This window comes from Leptonotus elevatus, chromosome 11, assembly GCF_054856555.1.
Source record: "Leptonotus elevatus isolate MCC_2025b chromosome 11, RoL_Lele_1.0, whole genome shotgun sequence".
NCBI classification, from domain to species: domain Eukaryota; kingdom Metazoa; phylum Chordata; class Actinopteri; order Syngnathiformes; family Syngnathidae; genus Leptonotus; species Leptonotus elevatus.
This window is the reverse complement of record NC_141249.1, coordinates 6,856,804-6,875,367: the sequence shown is the minus strand read 5'-3', so window position 1 is coordinate 6,875,367 and position 18,564 is coordinate 6,856,804. Positions and strand designations below refer to the sequence as shown.

The 18,564-nt window shown below is 40.1% G+C and overlaps 3 protein-coding genes across 5 annotated transcripts in view; 1 reads left to right on the top strand and 2 right to left on the bottom strand.

Moving 5' to 3' along the window:
- Nucleotides 1-20: 20 nt before the first annotated feature.
- On the bottom strand, nt 21-7,471 carry abhd8b (abhydrolase domain containing 8b). Of its 2 annotated transcripts, none has more exons than XM_086088805.1 (5): nt 7,393-7,471; nt 2,670-3,462; nt 1,407-1,577; nt 1,117-1,333; nt 21-986 (listed from the first exon to the last, which is right to left on the bottom strand). In XM_086088805.1, exons 2-5 carry the CDS (start codon nt 3,458-3,460, stop codon nt 708-710), a joined length of 1,458 nt encoding a protein of 485 aa, XP_085944931.1. In that variant the 5' UTR covers nt 3,461-3,462; nt 7,393-7,471; the 3' UTR covers nt 21-707. The 2 variants fall into 2 exon arrangements, with proteins under 2 accessions (XP_085944931.1, XP_085944930.1); XM_086088804.1 differs by lacking the exon at nt 7,393-7,471 and adding an exon at nt 5,847-6,155.
- On the top strand, nt 6,984-13,392 carry dda1 (DET1 and DDB1 associated 1). Its single transcript, XM_086088806.1, has 5 exons — nt 6,984-7,380; nt 7,702-7,782; nt 7,878-7,929; nt 11,854-11,915; nt 11,986-13,392. The coding sequence occupies exons 1-5, from the start codon at nt 7,372-7,374 to the stop codon at nt 12,088-12,090; spliced, it is 309 nt and encodes a 102-aa protein (XP_085944932.1). The 5' UTR covers nt 6,984-7,371; the 3' UTR covers nt 12,091-13,392.
- Nucleotides 12,935-18,564, bottom strand: part of ano8b (anoctamin 8b) — a 43,491-nt gene continuing 37,861 nt past the window's right edge. For both annotated transcript variants that reach the window (XM_086088802.1, XM_086088803.1), the window contains exon 19: nt 12,935-16,862. In XM_086088802.1, coding sequence (XP_085944928.1) covers nt 16,143-16,862 — 720 coding nt within the window. In that variant the 3' untranslated portion in view covers nt 12,935-16,142. The remainder of the gene's footprint in view (nt 16,863-18,564) is intronic.

The following is an 18,564-nucleotide window of genomic DNA, read 5'->3' as shown; positions in this document are numbered from 1 at the left end:
TTAGCAAGTAGATTGTGAAGTCATTGTGATTGCCAAATTTTAAAACCCAGATAAGGATAATATTAAAATGAATCACAAAAAACAAGTGCAGTGTAAAAAATAAATTCTCATCATATAAAAAAACACTTAATCAGAGCTGCATCTATATTTTTTTATATATGCACAAAAATCTTTCAATAAGTATGTAATGTGGTACAAAAAATACTGCATATAAATGCATCTACTGTAGACTACACACCACTCAGCAACATGTCACAGTGCTGTGTATGGTCGTATGACTACATTCCATTTGTAAACGGTTGCATTACCTAATTTTTTTTTTTTAATTGCCTCCTTGCAATCAGCATGGCAAGTCACATCTTTTCCATCCACAGAAGTCTTTTACCAACTTCCACTTCACTCGATGGAAACGCCACGAGAAATGTGCCCAAATGTCATCTGGCTCACATAGTGAAAATGCTTCAGTTCTATTTTTCAAATCTCACCCCCAAAAAATGAGCGTGAATCACTTCAAGGCACAACATCTCGCCTAGCGTCTTCACTTGTCACATGACTGTAACTCCATTTTTCTCCTCATGCTTCATTTGAGTCAACACGTCCTTGACAGTGCCCCGCCTTCAGCCGAGCCCTTTCCATGGACGTATTCGGCTCAACATAGAGCACACGGGATATTCTTCAAGTTAATCACCATCACGTTAAATCATCGCTTATTTTTTGTCCCCTCTGTCTAACTTCACCTCGGCTGCGCGGTTTAATGAGCCCTGCAAGGCAGTTGCCGGTCGGACCTTGGCAGGGTCTGGCGCAGTTTTGCTGTTGTCACTTGGGGCCTTGGCAGTTTCTGGACGGGCTTTAGACTTTGGCGGCGGAGGGGTTGCGGGCTCCCAGAGGAAGAACTCATGAAGGAGCGTGTTGACGGCCTCTGGGCATTCCATCATGACCATGTGACTGCCCTCCTCCAGGACCTTTAGGAAGCCGATGAGGAGGATCTGGCAGATGTCAATCAATAATTAGTGCTCTCAAACAATTCCATTTTTTAAACTAGTAACAGTTTTCCATAATTAATCGCGGGAACTAGTCAGATTCAAACAAAGTTGCATCCCGGTTTGTCCCGTTTACCTCTGCCATTCGCTGGTCCTCATCGACCGGGACGAACTTGTCGTGGATTCCGTGAACCAGTAGGATGGGCACCGTCAGCTCCGAGTGGTAGACTTCATCCCCCTCGGGCCAATACTGCCCGCTCATCATGGCACGCAGCACAAAAGCCGAAACGTTGAAGGCGTTGTTCTCTTTCAGCAGCCGCTTTTCTTTCGCACCCTGATGAGCAAACCCGGCCCTGTGGGGGCACCGATGACAAGACATTTAGGATTTTCATGACCCCAATTTGTCTCGTCTCTTAATGTGTTTACTTGAGAAAACTCCATCTGAGCAGTGGAGAGAGGCAGTCGAGCACACATGAAGGCAGGTTGAAGACGGAGAACAGGCTGGGCTCCAGCGCGGTTGGGCCGCCTCCGTTGATCATCACCATCTTGTGGATCTCGTCCGGATACTCGTGGGCCAGGAATGTACAGAATGACACGCTGGTGCAAAGAAGAATATCAAAAATAAGGGTGCTTTTTATCCACTTGAGTAATAAGAAATAGTTGATGATCACAAACTAAATATAAATGATGAATTGTTGTTTTTACTGTAACTTTAGTCAGCATTACTTTAACGTAAAGGAAATCTATCTGGAGCTGCAGAACATTTGAAGATTGTGATGAAGGAAAGTATTACGCAGGTCATGACACGATAAACCCATTAAAAGGGAATTTAACTGTTATAAAGTTATTCCTCTTTACTTCTGAATTCATGTTTGTATTCTCATTCGCAGCAGCATGCCAGCATTTAATCGGTAGCAGGACGATAGTATGGTTAGGGTTTGGTTAGGGTTTTGCATCTAAGAATCATGGGAAACGTAGTCCTACTATCCACTGGAGTGGCCAGTCGCCAATCAGAGAATGCAAGCCGAGCTTTATAGCGGTATATTTTCATTGTTACAATGCGGGACCGGCATGAGGTAAACAGCAAAAGCCAACTTCCGATAGCTGTCGGGACCGAGCAAAAAAGGTTTGATAATGGTGAACACATTGTGTTGTTAAGCGCTGTTGAACAGCCAACCAAGATAGCATTTAGCATTAGCGATTGATGAGCATGTTGGCTGTCTTTTGTTTTAATATTTTAATTAATCTGAGTAAATGTTTCCATTCTTGAGAATAATCCCATTTTGTTCATATTAATTAGTCAAAATGGTCAAGGTTATTTTTTTTTGTTGTTGTAATATTAGAGTTAAATTGTGTTTTTGTGTTGTGTTGTTCATCATTAGAGCTCATTGTTTGGTACAGTGCCTAATGTGTCTAGTCCGTTAGTTGCTATAAGGTAGCGAAAACAGTTTCCACAAAAGTTTGAAGGGGTGAGACATGAACGAAGAAAGAGCCCATTGGTATGGTGCCAGGGCGCAAAGCCAAAGACTTATTTTTTGGGGGGCTATCGTTGGCATTTTTCTCAGTTCTTTTGAACCCTATTGGCGTGTTGAGTGTCTACACCGATGTTAGCATTTACTTTTTTTTTTTAATTGAATTCTATTCTCATTTTACTAATCAGTGTAATGATGTGATATCACTGTTCTTTACCCATAAGAATGTCCAATGAGAATATTCCTCTTGCGCGCATATCTCTTGAAGATCAGTCGCAAGTCTTCTGCCAGGGCATAGAAGGTGTACGCAGCGGGTATTGGAGGTGCTGAGCTGGACCCGTGGCCTGCCAAGTCAGGGGCAATCACCTCATAGCCCAGTCGAGAAAAGAAGTCCAACTGATTCCTCCAGATATCTAGAGAGCCTCCCACACCATGGATGAAGAACAGAGCAACATCCGGATGGGTTCCTTTACACGCTGATATTTTCCTCTCGCAATCAATCACCACAGTGCGTTTAAGCTTCCCCCTGCGTCTGTTTTGTGATGTTTCTGCCTTCAGATTGGCGGGTGGGTCCCCTCCTGCTCCCATCTCAGATGTTACAACTTTTCCTGCCGTGACCGAGTCCGACCTGGTACCAGCGACTCCGGCGGGCGGTGAAGAGTTACCGCAGTCTGCCAGTTCAACCTCTACAGTGCTGTTTGGTTCCGTGTCGCCATTTTGGCAGGTTTTCAGCTCCGTAGCCGCCCTGTCACCCAGGTTCTCGATGAACAGCTGTCCATTGCAGAAGACTGAAATCCTCCTCTTGCAGCTGACGCACCCACCCTGTCCCGTGGGTTGCTCCACCACCGACCGCTCAGGGATTATATGTCGAACACGAAGCACCCGGCCTGGTTTTACCTCGATAAACTCGTAGCCGTTGGTAGGTTCGGACGTCTCAACAGGAACCACGACATTGGTTGACTTTGACGGAAGGCAGCAGAGAAGACCTTCCATAAAGCTTGCCAGCATGGCTGCATTCAAACACACAGGTAAAAACACAGATAAGTAAGACAGAGAAGATATAGTGAACCCATCAGTAATATGACCAAACGGCAATTCACTTTAACATTCACAAACTTTATTATTTATTTATCATTTAAGATCAAGTGATCCCCATTAAGACAAAGTGCAACCTAGTGAAAGTATTCTGAAGCCTGACACTCCAGTTTTCTATTTATCTTATTTCTAATTCACCCAATAAACTCAATGTGGGGAAGTCCCCCCCCCCCCCCCAAAAGAAGAAATATTGACAATAATAGGTTATATGTGACCTCACTAGTCTAAACAGGACATTCTGATTAATATTACATTTGTGGAATATGAGTTATGCAGCAAAATCCAGCCATTTTATCCATCAATCTCAGTGGGCGGCCATTTTGTCACTTGCTGTCGACTGAAGATGACATCACAGTTGCTCAGGTCTCAGGTAACAACCAATCACAGCTCAGCTTCAGAAAACAGGTGAGCTGTGATTGGCTGTTGCCTGCGCAACTGTGATGTCATCTTCAGTCAACAGCAAGTGGCAAAATGGCCACCCCCTGAGATTGATAAAAACGGCTGGATTTTTCTGCATAACTCATATTCCACAAATGTGATATTAATCAGAATGTCATGCTTAAACTAGTGAGGTCACATATAACGTATTACTGTCAAGAAATGTTTAAGTTTGACATCCACTTTTAGATAATTATTCAGAAGTTATGATTTATCAAATACTTCTCATGTTGTACAACGTTGGTGCAACTCAAAAACAATGAGTTAACACGATAAAAGGGTACATTTGTGTAAGTAAATACTACATAAAAAGTGTGTGCTGTCCTCACCTATCAAGTCAAACGCCAAACCATATTTTGTTACGCAGTTTTCCTTATTATTTTGACCATGACTAAAAATGATGACGTTATACTTTGCATCCGAAACCATCTTCCCTCTCTTAGCGTATTCTCGAGGTCCCGGTTTCAAATGCATTCTCTCTCTCTTTCTCTCTGCTTATTGGGTTTGTCCATGAACTCCAGCATTCTCCCACATTCCAACAACATGAATGTTAGGTAACAGAAGGCTCTAAAATGTCCCTAGTGCCGCTGGCCCAAATTCGGCTGGGATCGGCTCCAACTCACCTCCGATCTTATTGAGGATAAACTGTATCAAAAATGGATTGATGAATGTTTTAGCCCTGGGGGGTATGCAAGTATAGCCTACACTATTAGAAAATTATATGTATTAGTGTTCCCCCAAAAAGTTATGTGACATTACTCTTTTCTGATACTGTATGTTTACAGCAACATACTCCAAACTTTATTTGAACCAATTTCATAAATGCTCTTAACTTCAACAGGTCAGCAGCAGACAAATAAATGTTTAAATGTTGCCAATAAGTGACTAGTAACTAGTGTTGCTGCAGTACTTCTGCATCCACATTCATATAGCATTATGAACAGTAGCATCATGTAGTATCTGCACCACCCTCCTCCAGCTTCATGGCTTCTCTCTTGTTCAATTCTGATAACACTAAGACACGACGGCGACAACAACAACAGTGTCAGGTGATTACCAGTCATGGCAACAACAGTGCACCATGCAGGGTCTGCAAGGCTGTGCTCATGGCATTATCTTGCCTTCCTGTTACTTTCCTCTATGGCGAAAGGGGATTACAGTTTGTATCTAAATCCACACAACGCAATCTGTGGCCTCTCTTGTTGTAAACTGTCACACTCGGTCATCCTTAATATGAATTCAGTCACGAATTGAGGCTGGATGACCACTACAAAGAAATCATCTAAACACTTGTATACTGGCAGAAAATACAAATACAGTAAGTGACAATTTGAATTTAGACACCAAGATGTCCTTTAGGGTCGTGGATGACTAGATCTGAACCCAGCTGACTTTGGGCAAAATGTGGGAGAAAGCAGGAATATCCATAGAAAAGCTATACAGGCACAGGAAGGCCAGAGACAAAAGTTGAACCCAAAATCTCAGAACTGTGAGGCAGATATGATCAAAACATTCAATATAATATGCTTTATTGATAAAAACAATCAGTATAGGTTTGGAGTCTCAACGTTTCCGCTGCACTCTCAAATTGCTATACAAATGATTAAAAATTTAAGTAGGTAATAAATAAAATAATCATGGTCAATGCTTTTAATGCATCCATCTATCAACTCGTGACAAGGATTCATACCCCAATGTCGGGTTTATTTACATTTAGATTATGCAACACAAAAACAAACTTCTGCTTCTGTCAAAGCTCGACACGACCTGTCCCGTTAGCATTAGACAGTTGCGGTTTACTTTTGAACCATCCTAGAAGTAGTCGAGTTTGAAAACAAAAAACAGATGAAAGATTTCATACCTTTAATATTTCCGAACTCTGAGGTGAAATATGATTGATGTGATTAAAATAACGTGGTTTTCTCATGAAGCATCGAGGAAATCGGAGAGCTATGTAATCTGTGAAAGTCAATCCAATAATCTAATTTAACTCAAGTGCAGTCCTCGACGTCCGACGAGCGGCATGTCGGCAAGCGGTTGTGCTCTGCTCTCGTTCATTCACTTCTATGCGAGCCAGTGCCCCAGTCTACATTTGGAAAAATGTTGGAAGAATAATCAAGGCGCTTGGAGCCTAAAGTATACCTTTTAATTTGTACTTCGAACAGCTATAATCTCCTGGTTGGATTCAGAAGGGAAGAGCGCCCTCTACTGACGCAAACAGCAGACTACTGTTAGCTCCACAGTACTAATAAACATTTATTTGTGAAACAAGTTTTTCACTCGTGTGCACAATATAAATAACAATAAAAAAACGTTGTTTTTTTTAACTAACTGAAACCCAGTACACCCCCCCCCCCCCCCCCAAGTTCTTCGTTTTCATTTTTGTCAATATCATACGTAGCTTTTTTAGGGTTAATTTTAAATTTATTTACTTGAGTATTGATGGACTGCAGAAGAAGAAAGCCAAACAGTCGTTTGAAAATTGTGGTTTACTTTTAATTACACAATATTAGTGACCTGTATTCATCTTTCACTCGACAAATACTCCATATGTATAGGCTCAAACTCACCTGTGACCTGAGAGGATAAGCAGTATAGAAAATGGATGGATGGACTATGAAAAAGAACAGCTACTGTATGTCATCCACAGTCATATGTGTTTGCCTAAAATGTTGGCATTTGAGCATACAAGAACTAGTTTGGAACTTAGTAAACATACAAGAGCCTGTCTTGGTCTTTTTCTTTTAAATAAATTGTTGGAAATTTTTAATTACATTTATATTTGAGTTAGCATATTTCTATTTATTTTTTGACATTCGTGAGCTATTAAAAAATGTCAGAACTTAGGTATCCTGATCCTATAAAAAAATATATCACCGTGTTAATTACAAGTTGTTGAAATGAATTTGCTCAACGTACCACAAGTGAGTCGTAGCCTAATTGTAATTGGACCTCCAGACGCTAGAGGGCTCAACCCCAAAGGTAGCAGGACCTTTAATGGGCATGAGCGTTTCCGGGGCGCGGTCTTAAGAAGCAGCGATGCCATCATGCTAACCGTGGAGCTCCCGAATAACCAGCTTTGCTAATTTATGCAATGTCAAACCGGAGTGTTGTTCGGAGCGATATAGTTCTACGTGTAATTGAATATAGAATGAAAATAGTGATTTGAGTGCGAGGTTTGTGTTTGTGTGGCCAGCGCCACCCGACAGACGAGCCGTACGGTGTCCAATTCCGTGAGCTAGCACGGCTATCGTTAACATAGTCGTAAACACATTGCTCGCCCGCCCGACTGCCTGCTTGCCTGGCCGCTATCACGACGTGCGCGGCGGCGTCTGCAACAAGATCAACGGTCGGCCTCGACGTTGGATTTTAGTTGGACCACTGTCATGGAGAAGGTATCTACGTACCAATGCAGAGCTGCTGTCATTAGCGCAGGGGTCACGTTAACAAACCGATAGCGGCTAGTCGGCTAGATGCTGGTACTTCTGTATCACGTCATTATTCTCATCACTGAGGTCAATCCGCCGGCATCATCATGCACTCTGTTGAAGTAGGAAATAGAAATGATTAGTTGCAATTGATGTTTTTGGATGGGTAGGAGAGCGACGTGTTCTCACGTTGACATGCCATGGCGATACAACATATCGCAAAGTGTCCAAGAATCGGCTTTAAAATGGTTGGGAAAAGCGGTCGTCTAATTTTGCCTCCATCCACAGGCAGATTTCCTGAAAGGGCTTCCCGTCTACAATAAAAGCAACTTCAGCAGGTTTCATGCAGACTCCGTTTGTAAAGCATCCGTAAGTACTTCACATTGGCGCTGTTTCTCTTCCCTCTTCAGCAACCAAAATATTTTTTGCTAAATAAAGTGAATTCTTTTTGCTCTCCTATGCAGAATCGGAGGCCCTCTGTCTATCTTCCAACACGGGAATACCCTTCAGAACAGAGTGAGTAGTAGTGTTCATTTGATCCGGCATTTTTTATTTTAGTCTCAGCTTTAGTCCAATTTCAGTCACGCTTGGTAGTTTTTATCACAGTTAGTCAACCTCATCCCATCTTCATTTAGTACATTTTTAGTCGACTATAAATCTAGCATTTTAGTCCAAGAAAACATAATTTTATTCGTCTAGTTTTAGTCAGATTTTCTCTCCTCTTTATGATGAAAAACTATTTCACACAATTACACTGGCTACTACGGCTCCATGCCATGAGCTATTAAATTAGCCAGCATTAGTTAGCAGTCGCATTATTATTATTGGATTAATGTTAAATTATAATTGTAATTCACTTTTTTTCCCACTGTGAATCCAGTTTGTGCATGTTGCATTTGCTGCAGATTTGAAAGGGAATGTGTCACTGTGTGTCACATGACAGTGTCACAGACATGACAGATTAGACGAGAAGAGACAAGATTTTTACAAAATTGTCTAATATTTGTCTTGTTTTTGTTATAACTAAAATGTCCAGTTTTTATCAAGTAAAGTACATTTTCGTCTCGTCTTCATTAGTCAACGAAAATACATACTGATTTAGTCTGTTTATTAATGAGGCTTTTAGTCTAGTCTAATTTTAATCCGGTGAAAAATGTGTTTTGACGAAATTATTTTTGTTTAGTTTTTGTTGACAAAATGAACACTAGTGAGTAGAAGTCTCTTGGAGAAATATCTGGAATTAAAGCACAAACAGGTTCAATAACAAAACTTGCTATTGTATTATGTGGACTGGACTTTCATTTGTGTAATGATTTTGTACATTCAGTTCACTCTTATTTTTGTTAGATTTTTCTAAGGCTGAACAGTTAATTGAATTCAACATTGCAAGTAGTAAAGGGCCATTTCCAAATCTCAAATGTGGTGATTGGGAGGACTGCTCTGCTTCATTTTAGTTGGAAGGCTTTATTTTTGTTATATGTATTTTATGTATATGTCTAGTCTAGATAAGTGCAGTGGTTAACAAGTGCATGTTTACATGTTATTGTTTCATGATATGCTGATGAAACATGAAAAGTTGAAGTGATAAAGAGACAGATTTCTTTGCTATAATCAGATGTATGACTTACTGACTTATGTTTACACCACACTTGTTTGGTAGAATTCTGTAATGTCGTCATAGTGAATTGCAAAAGTCAAAAGTGTTTTAAGCCTCGTTCGTTTCCACCGACGGTAGAGCAGAGTAGAGGACACCAAAAAGCCGTTGCTTGGTTTGTGGCCGTTTATTTCAGCCAGAAGACATCGAATGAATATTTCAGCAACTAGAAGGCTGCAATAATGTTAAAAAGGTTTGCGCCTCCTCAAAAGTCCAAGCATTAATCGGTTTGGAAGCCATTGTTGGCCTCTCTTCTTCGTTAATGGCGGCTGTTTTCCCGGGGTGGTGGTTTGCGCAGCTGCACATTGGTGACGACATGTCTCGCACCAATCATTGGCCTCCAAAATGATTACGTCACCTTTTGGAACTGGGCTACTTTTTTTTTCTTTTTTTTGAACCGCAAAGGAGCAGGTACCAGAAAAAATGAGAGTAGAGTAGAGTAGAGTAGAGTAGAGTAGAGTAGAGTAGAGTAGAGTAGAGTAGAGTAGAGTAGAGTAGAGTAGAGTAGAGTAGAGTAGAGTAGAGTAGAGTAGAGTAGAGTAGAGTAGAGTAGAGTAGAGTAGAGTAGAGTAGAGTAGAGTAGAGTAGAGTAGAGTAGAGTAGAGTAGGTGATGGAAATGAGGCTTAAGTAAGTTAACAGCTGTAATTGAACTTGAAGTAGATAACTAAACTGTCTTTCATGTTAACTTTTGGTTTGTTTACCTGTATTTGTGTAAGCTTAAACTATAACACCAAAACATTTACCTATAATATATGGGCATGTTTGACAAACCCTTTTTTCCCCCCAGACAGATGCAATATGAGTACTCAACTATGCACCAATACCGATACCAAATAACCAATACCACTATTATTTAGATGATAACATTTCCATTAAATCAATGATAGATATTTTTAAAAGAAAGCCATTTTGTTTATTTCTTACAAAAGGCACTCTAATAGAAAAAAACTTAAATTCAAAATAAAACATAACTCACACTCTGATTTAAGCTTAATTTGTAGCAAGTTAATGAAATTGCAAAATAAACCACCTGAGATGTAGTCTTTCTTCAAAATAAATGGAAGCACAAACCTACTCAAAATAAGACAAATATTGGATACTGTTCATGTTGTACCCGGTTTGGCCGCTGAGGGGCAGTGTGGTTCCACGCGGTTTAATACACTGTTAAGTTGTAGCCACATTAGAGAGTAGAAGGAAAAAGTCACAATCCAGTTATTCCAATAAAAGTTTTTTTTCCAGCGTGGAGCTGTTCTTTTGATTGACAAAAGTGACGCGAGTAGCGCGCTAATTAGCATTTGCGAGTCAGACTGGTGTAGATCATTACAATTCCTTGCACATCTATAGATTGAAGCAAAAATCACTGCCAATCAAATCATTTAGAATTTAAAAAAAATCATTCTTAATCGAAAATCGATTCTGAATCGAATCGCAGACCCAAAAATCGGAATCCAATTGAATTGTGAGACATTCAAAGATTCCCACCCATATTAAATATACCATCGAGGAAATATACTATTCATAACACACAATGAAGTAAAAGCGCTATGTTGCTTGCATTTGCATTCAGCAGGAAAACGAGACAGTACGAATGCACTAAATAGTAACCACATTTTCTCAGTTTATGAAAACATTCAATGTGTAACATAACTATATGCATGAAAAACCGTAATGGAGAACGTCTTCAAACCACCCAAACTGAGTTGGCAAATGAACGTCTTATGTTAGTAGCGACACACTAATAATGGACTCTAAGCCTTCATCCAAATGTTATAGAAATTGCCTCTTAAAGGGCATGTGAGAGGATGGACATGGATGTAGTTCACTTAGGAAAAGGTTCTATCAGCCATGCATGCCATTTACTTCCTGATAGTGAACAGCCACATGAGGGTGTGAGTCACTGAGGTTACTGGCATCGGCAGCCTTTGATAATGCTCGATACCTTGAAAGAAGATATTGATACTAAGGGTAGGAATCTTTGAATGTCTCACGATTCGATTCCGATTTTTGGGTGTGCGATTCGATTAAGAATGATTTTTTATTCAAAAATGTTTGATTGACTGATTTTTGCTTCAATTTATAGATGTTCATGGAATCGTAATGATCTACTCCAGTCTGACTCGCTAATGCTAACTAGAGCGCTACTCGCGGCACTTTTATCACTCAAAAGAACGGCCCCACGCTGCAAAAAAACCACTTTTATTGGAATAACTTGTTCGTGCCTTTTTCCTTCTACTCTCTAATGTGGCTACAAATTAACAGTGTATCAGACCGTGTGGAACCACACTGCCCCTAAGTGGCCAAATGAATAGCGCTCCCAATAAAGGCAAACGCAAACAAAGGCAAGACCGTATAAAATAATTTAAATAAAATCGATTTTGGGACATTTAAAATAGATTCTGAGCTGTACTAAATGAGAATATATTTTTTTTGGCACACCCCTAATTGATACCTGCTATTGGTACTTGGCCATCCCTAATAATAAATCTGATATTGTTTTTCTAATATAGATAATTTTATTGTTTGTGTTTGTTAAAAAAAAAACATGGGAAGAGCAGTATTGTTGAGAAATAAAATCTTTTTTCCTTCTTTTTTTTCTTGATTTTTCCAATTGTTTCAGACCAAGTTGTCAGGTGGTGGTTAAAAAAATATCAAGAAGACAGTCTGGGAGTGGAATTTAGGCAAACACCGGCATTGTTTGGCTTTCAGATATTTGAACAGGTTCATGTTTGCATTTGCAAGATACTTGTGTGCCAGTGACATTTTTCTCGTTCTGTTTTTGCCTCAGTTATCGTCACAGAGAAAACCAACATCCTCCTGCGCTACCTCCATCATCAGTGGGACAAAGAGGTGAGCACGCTTGGACGCCGTTTCCTTCCGTTGATGCGCCGTCGCTAACCGTTCCCCTTTCGATGTCCAGAATGCAGCGAAGAAACGGGAACAGGAACAAGGGGAGGGCGACAGCCCGGCGCCACCACGAAAGATCGCCCGGACAGACAGCCAAGAAATGAATGAAGACTCATAAGTGTGTGTGGGTGTGTGCGCGTGTGTGTGTCTATGTGTGCAGGGCATAGCCAATCCAAACAAATGTAAAGCAAAAGGGTGACAGCTTGTGGCCTCGGTTGCCTGGCGAGGGCCCGTACCTCCCTTAAGCGGGGCCCCGCGCGCAACTCGTTGAGAAGGAAAGGAAGCCGGCACTTTGAATGGATTTGCAACCACTTTGAGAAGTGACGAGAACCCTTTTCGGACCGGGCTGTATATGCCGTTTATATGTACCGTGTCATGTGTGTTTGTATGCATGCTGAGCTGTGTGTGTGTGTGTGTGTGTGTGTATCGTGCCGTACATGTGAGCTAACGGATTTGTTGACGGTTGGCAAGCGGCTTGAAACGTCCAGTCTTAAAAGGTGTTTTTTGTTTGTTGTTGATTTAAGTATGGCAATGCGCTTCCTGCCTGCCAAAGTGCCCCCTCCTCCGTTTCACTGGCCGCTCTGTAACAATGGTGACTTTTCTCCCCACTGTTGGAATCCACACAAGCAAGAATGCACTGTGAAGAACAGCACAAAGTAGAAGCACCACGCTCGGGTGTGTTTGCAGTGTATCGATCCATCATCTTTAGGCTTGGCTGTGTGTGTGTGTTTTTTTTTTTTTTTAATATAACTATATCAAACACATTTCTACCGTCTGAGGCTGATATTGTACAACATATTTTGATTTCTTGGTTTGAGCAAAAAGAGACTGGGAAATAAAAAGGCTACATTTTGTTTGAATGTCAATTCCATAATTTAATTTAATGCACTTGTTAAGTTTATTTAGGTTCATTGTAAGAACTGTTAATTGAAAGAGAGCAGCCTCGGTGCAGAATAGATGTGATCTGCACGCCCCCCCCCCCCCCCCTTCATGTAATTTGTGGATTGTTAGCCTTAGAGGCCTTAGAACTGGTCGTCGCGGTTTGGATCCTGTTTTGTTCTCGCGTCACTTTCGTTTTGGTGGCTTTCGTAGTTCCATTCTGCGAGTTAAAAGAGGTTCTGTATTTAGCATGCAGTCCATATCACATGTTCCTAAGGTTTCTTTTGTTGTCCAATACAATGCCGAATAAAGATATATATATGTATACAGGTTGTATGTGATGAGAATTGAAACAATTTGGTGTGTCACCTTGCTACCAGTTGTGTAAATATCCTGTCCGTTTCAGGCATAAGAGCATGTTATGCTTCTGCTAAGACTGTTTGACAACACATGAAGCCTTTTCCCTGTTTGGTGTGTTAGGTCAGATTTTTTTATTTAATTTTATTTTTTTTAGCTTTGCTGAAATAAAACTGGACAGACACTGTTGTTGTCAAGTATTGCTTTAAACAAATTTTCAAGTTGTGGAATGTCAATTTGTAGGTCATTCAATTCTACAGCAACAAACACATGAAATGCTTTTGAAATAGTTTTATTAACTATCAACTTTTCCCGATCTTACAAAAATATGACAAAATAAATTAAAACAAATAAATAGTCCGATTTCCCAGTTGTCTTCAAAAGAGTTTTTGTACATTGGAAGAGCTTCATGATGTGTGAGGCATCAATGGATGATGATGACGATAGTGTTGTGTTTTTGTAGTGATGTTGACAGCCCGACGTTAACGAAATCTGTCTTTAACCTGCTGATTTGCACGCTACCATTTCAAATGTGCCAATGTTCTTTGAGGTTCTTCTCTGACACACCAATGCATTTGTGAACCAAGAAATATGCCACAGTTCTCCAAAGTTTAGTTTAAGACAGCCAATACGTAAACACCCATTATAATAATGCGTAGATGTTTCTGCAGCAAAAGGCTATGATGAATACAATAAGTGGTCAGTGTGATCAATATCTACTGTACAGTATGAACTTGTGATTTCCCTGAAAATATAGTGACCCCCAAACTTGTGTTCCACGAGTAACTGGATCATTTCCTCACATTTCTTAGCCCTGCTTTCAAACTTTCTATTTAGCTCGGGGAAGTAATTATGACGCAATTATTGAGCTCAGCCCAGCTAACACATCATCACCTTCCTGATTTTTTCACTTCCTCTGAAAACCATACACTGACACTTGTCCAGCCCAGTAATTATAATAATTATCTACTATTTGAAAACAATACATTGTTTGATAACATATTCTATTCCCTTATTGCAATACGTCAAAGACACGTTATTACATACTTGTATTTCTTTCTACACGGGCTATAATGGACCTACTGTGACACTAAAACAAAAAACAAAAGGTTAGATGTTAACACATTGGGTTGAACTTGAAAATGAATCACGTGAGGTTATCTGAGGATGAAGTCGAGCTGCGTTCACTTCTACTGATGCGGAAACTGACAAGGGGACGTGATGCACGACAAATATGTATTGCCAAAAAACAACAATAACCCTTATCAGTGTCAGTGACGTGGGAATGCATAGGTAATGTCTCTCAACCAGATGGAGATGCTGCTCTGCATGTTACAGAACATTTCTGCCGCCATCTGTTGGCAGAAGTGCAGAACGGAAAATTAAACAGCATTTAATTTATATTACATGAACAGTTTCATACGAAAAAATACCACTTTGGTCAAAATTAAAATAATTAGCACTAATAAAGCAACCCCATCACGAGAGCACCTTACAAAAATAAATATTAACTATTCACGCTATTTCTGCTCGTGTACTGTGCGAAAGGAGGAGTACCCTTTGCATAATGTGTGGCTGCTGTCTCCTGCAGAGAAATGTAGCGGTTAGTGCAAAAGTAACGTTTAGACGGTGTGAATTTGCGAACCATTTGCCTGTGAGAGGTCGTCTACTGTCTATGGACTGCGTCGTATAACATTTGCTCAGGTTCCTACGGAAGCGTGGAATACATATTTTTGACTGGCAAATTCGTGCTTACATATTTGCAAAGTACGTGCGAAACCTGCGAACGTATTGATAAAATGTAGGCTAAATGCTAAAAACCGCATTTCTTCCCCCGGGTAATAGGTTGCGCATGTGCACGTTAAAAACGTTTTTGTTTTGTTTTCTTTTGTTTTTGTCCCATTTGGCGTACATTATACCAATATGTTCGAAAATTAAGTAAACACAAATTGTTCATTAGTAATGTTTTTAATTAATTAAAAGTATTAAAATGTATTCATATTTCCGTTTGTCATTTTTCCGATTTTTGCCATCATGTCACGGGGTATATGCGCATGCGTAGGTCAATACCTCGTGGTATTATGGGGAAAATGCTATGTTTTTACCATTTAGAGTAGACTACGTGTTATCAATACATTCGAACGTACTTTGCAAACACGTTTGAACGAATTTGACTGTCAAAAATGTTTGCTCCACATTACCAGTTACACGCTTCCTAGTTGTCCGTGTTTCCTTTATCTTTTTCTTTTGCCTTTTTATATCTCCTTTTAGAAACAATGACAGCAGGACTGTTGTTTCAAAGGAATCCCATATTGCCACAGATGGGAAGATGTGTACAAAGCGTACTCGTCTGGGCTTTCAAAATAAAGCTGGAGGACTCATCAAGGATGCTTCCTAACGGAGTGGTTGTGTCACAATAGAAACTGCAGAGTTACTCAAAATTAAAAGACTAATTAAATATTGCTTTTCATTTTTTTTTCCACATAAAAAGAGGGGCCATATATTTCACAGTTAAAAACAAGACAGTTGCCTAATACTGATCTGTGATGACTAAGAAACACTTATTTAGTACAATTAGAGATCCTTTTTCTCATCTTTCCCCCCTTCCAAACTTTTGGAAGATGATCACAATTAATTGGCCACAGAAGAAATTAAGAATCACAGCTTTTTGCTTTGAAGGCTTAAAAATAGAAGAAACGCAGCTCATGCATATCTTGATGTATTGCAGACATGATTGCGTGTGTACTGTATGTATGTTGTAGCGTGACAGGAGGGTCAACAACGTTCTGGTGAAGCCGATTTTGTTGCTCAGGAAAACCTAAAACAACAGGAATCAATTTCAACTTCAAGTACTACAACAGAGTGGGTGGGGCCTGCCGTTGCCACACGTCTCCTCACGTTAGTTCTTCTGTTGAGGTGAAACCAAAGGAGCTACTAGACTTTTGGGCCAGGAGGATCCAGCTCACTTGAATGTCCGTCTTCTGACCCCTCCTCTCCAGGTGAGGGGATTTCATCCGGAATGCCGTTCAAGTCAGACCTGGAAGACGGTCTCTCTGACATGTGTGATGATGATGATGATGATCCGTCCCCAGATCTGGGAAGTGGCGCCCCGTTGATGTACGTCCCCGCTTCCGACTTTCCAAAATTAAACAATTTGCCAGGGTTGAAGGCTTTGCTGGGTGACTGCGAACGCTCCTGTGAGCTGCTACCTGATGATGAGGATGATGTTGTGGACGTACCGTTGGCGGCAGAGGTGGCGGTAGCCGCCGCGGATTCCTTCTTATTCTCGGGCGATTTGAGGAATTTGAAGCTGAGGAACCCCGGCAGCTTTGCTTCCGTGGGCGACTGCGGGGAACGGGCGCCACCTGAGGAGAACTTGCCCTGCAGCGGTATGATCTGTTTGAGCTTCATCACGTTGTTGTTAGCCAACAGGGAGCTGGGCCTCTTGGGCTTGTCCGACCCGCCTCCTCCGCCGGACCGCGATTTGCTGCCGTGGCTTTTGTCGTGGTGGTGATCCCCGGAGGCGTCGCCCCTGCTGTCGTCCCTGTCCCTTTCTCGGCGGGCCATGTGCTCCACTTGCCTCTGCCTCTCCTCCTCCTCCCTCTTCTTCCTCTGCAGCTGCTGGTAGTGCTGCTGAGCCTGACGCTCGTGCTTCTGCGGAGGAAGGGAAACGCAACCGTGTGTTATTACTGCAGACGCCGGAGTGTGCGTCAGTTACACTTCTTGTCCATTATCTGACTTCCGGCCCAGCATTTGAACATGATCAGTTTTAAGATGAAACTCGTTTTGAACAGAAGCCCCGGGAAAAGTTTTGGCAAACTATCAGGCCACCTAAAATGAGGTGGATGACAGGATCTGGCCCACAGGCCTTGAGTTTGTGGTTTACTAAACTCAACATGTTTGATTGATTGAAGTATCAAATCCAAATTTTTGCACTCAAAACGCATGTATTTATTTATTTCTATAAACAGATTTCTATTTTTTTTAAATTGCTTCTGTTATAATTTTCTGTACATAAAAAAAAAAAGATCTATGCTGAAGGAAAACCGACTAAAATTGCCCTTTATTTCGTAGACCAAAAGTGGATTAAAATTAAATATAATTAGATGACTAAATTATGACTAAAACTTTAATTAATTTTCATCAAAAGACTATAACTAAAACTAAAATTAAAATGTCTTGTCAAAAATGAACACTGGTATCTACTACTACTAACCTCGTAAGGCATTGTAATTGCATACATTAATGTTAAAGCTTCTAAGAATAAATCAATCCAAAAATAAAATATCTAAAATAGTGGTATTCGAACAATGCACATTGAGCACAACTTTTTTTTTTTTAAACCGAGGCAGCAGTCCCCAAACCTTTTTAGTGCCAGTAGCCATTTTAATGTGAAGTCAAGAACCAAAATAAAAGCAATGATTAATAAAGTCACCCACCAATAGCTCCACTCCACATTTCAACAAGTATTACAGCTGAAAATAAATGGCCTGCATGAGAATAACAATCATATCGTACCCAATGCCATACAGTGAGTGCAGTTATTCTATAATAAATAAAGTTGTCATTAGCAAATTATTGGACATAATAATCTGGAGATGAAGCTTCACTTCTGTTAACTTTTTCGAGTGTTGTCGACTTGACTTGATTTGAGTCGTCTCAGTCATGTGACTTTAACAGCGACAGTGAAAAGACAGACGTATGAACGGGACGTTGTATTGCTTTTTCAACGAAGGCTTTATTAAATCCCATTTCAGCAGCAAATACTACTATGGTATGGAGGACAAAAAATGCCCAAAATAAAAAATAAAAACGGATACAAAAAATATAATTCATAAATGAATGACAAAAAAATAAATATAAATGGAAATAAAATCCACAAAAAAAACCCTTTTGAATCTTGTTTTTATTTTTTGTATTTTACTTTATTTATTTGTTTAGATTTTTTGTTGTTTTTATTTCCATTTAAATCAAAAATTTTAATGATATTTTTTACATCCGTTTGTATTTTCACTTTTATCTGTTAATTTTTCATTTATTTGGGCATTTTTGGTCCTCTATTTGCTAGCTTCCACTGCTCATAAATCAGCAGTGACGCACTACATCACCGGAGCTAGCGGCTTTTTAACTCGTTCACTGCCATTGACGGCTATAGCGGTCAAAAATTCATTTGAACTATTTCTATTAGTTTAACTCTTTTTTTTTCTTTTGTTAACAAGAGTATGAAAACCTAGACAAAAATTATTGTACATTTAGCACATATATAAAATTTGTGATTAATCGTGAGTTAACTATTGAAGTCATGCGATTCATTACAATTACAAATTTTAATCGCCTGACGCCCTTAATTTTTTAT

Bases quoted from the DNA above. Each gene is read 5' to 3' on its own strand.
- abhd8b (XM_086088805.1), bottom strand. From the start codon at position 3,460: ATGCTGGCAAGCTTTATGGAAGGTCTTCTCTGCTGCCTTCCGTCAAAG. The intron at 1,578-2,669 runs GTAAAGAACAGT...TCTTTGCACCAG, and splicing joins CTCATTGGACATTCTTATGG to CGTGTCATTCTGTACATTCC. The intron at 987-1,116 runs GTAAACGGGACA...GACATCTGCCAG, and splicing joins AGGACCAGCGAATGGCAGAG to ATCCTCCTCATCGGCTTCCT.
- dda1 (XM_086088806.1), top strand. The intron at 7,783-7,877 runs GTAAGTACTTCA...TCTCCTATGCAG, and splicing joins ACTCCGTTTGTAAAGCATCC to AATCGGAGGCCCTCTGTCTA. The intron at 11,916-11,985 runs GTGAGCACGCTT...TTCGATGTCCAG, and splicing joins ATCATCAGTGGGACAAAGAG to AATGCAGCGAAGAAACGGGA.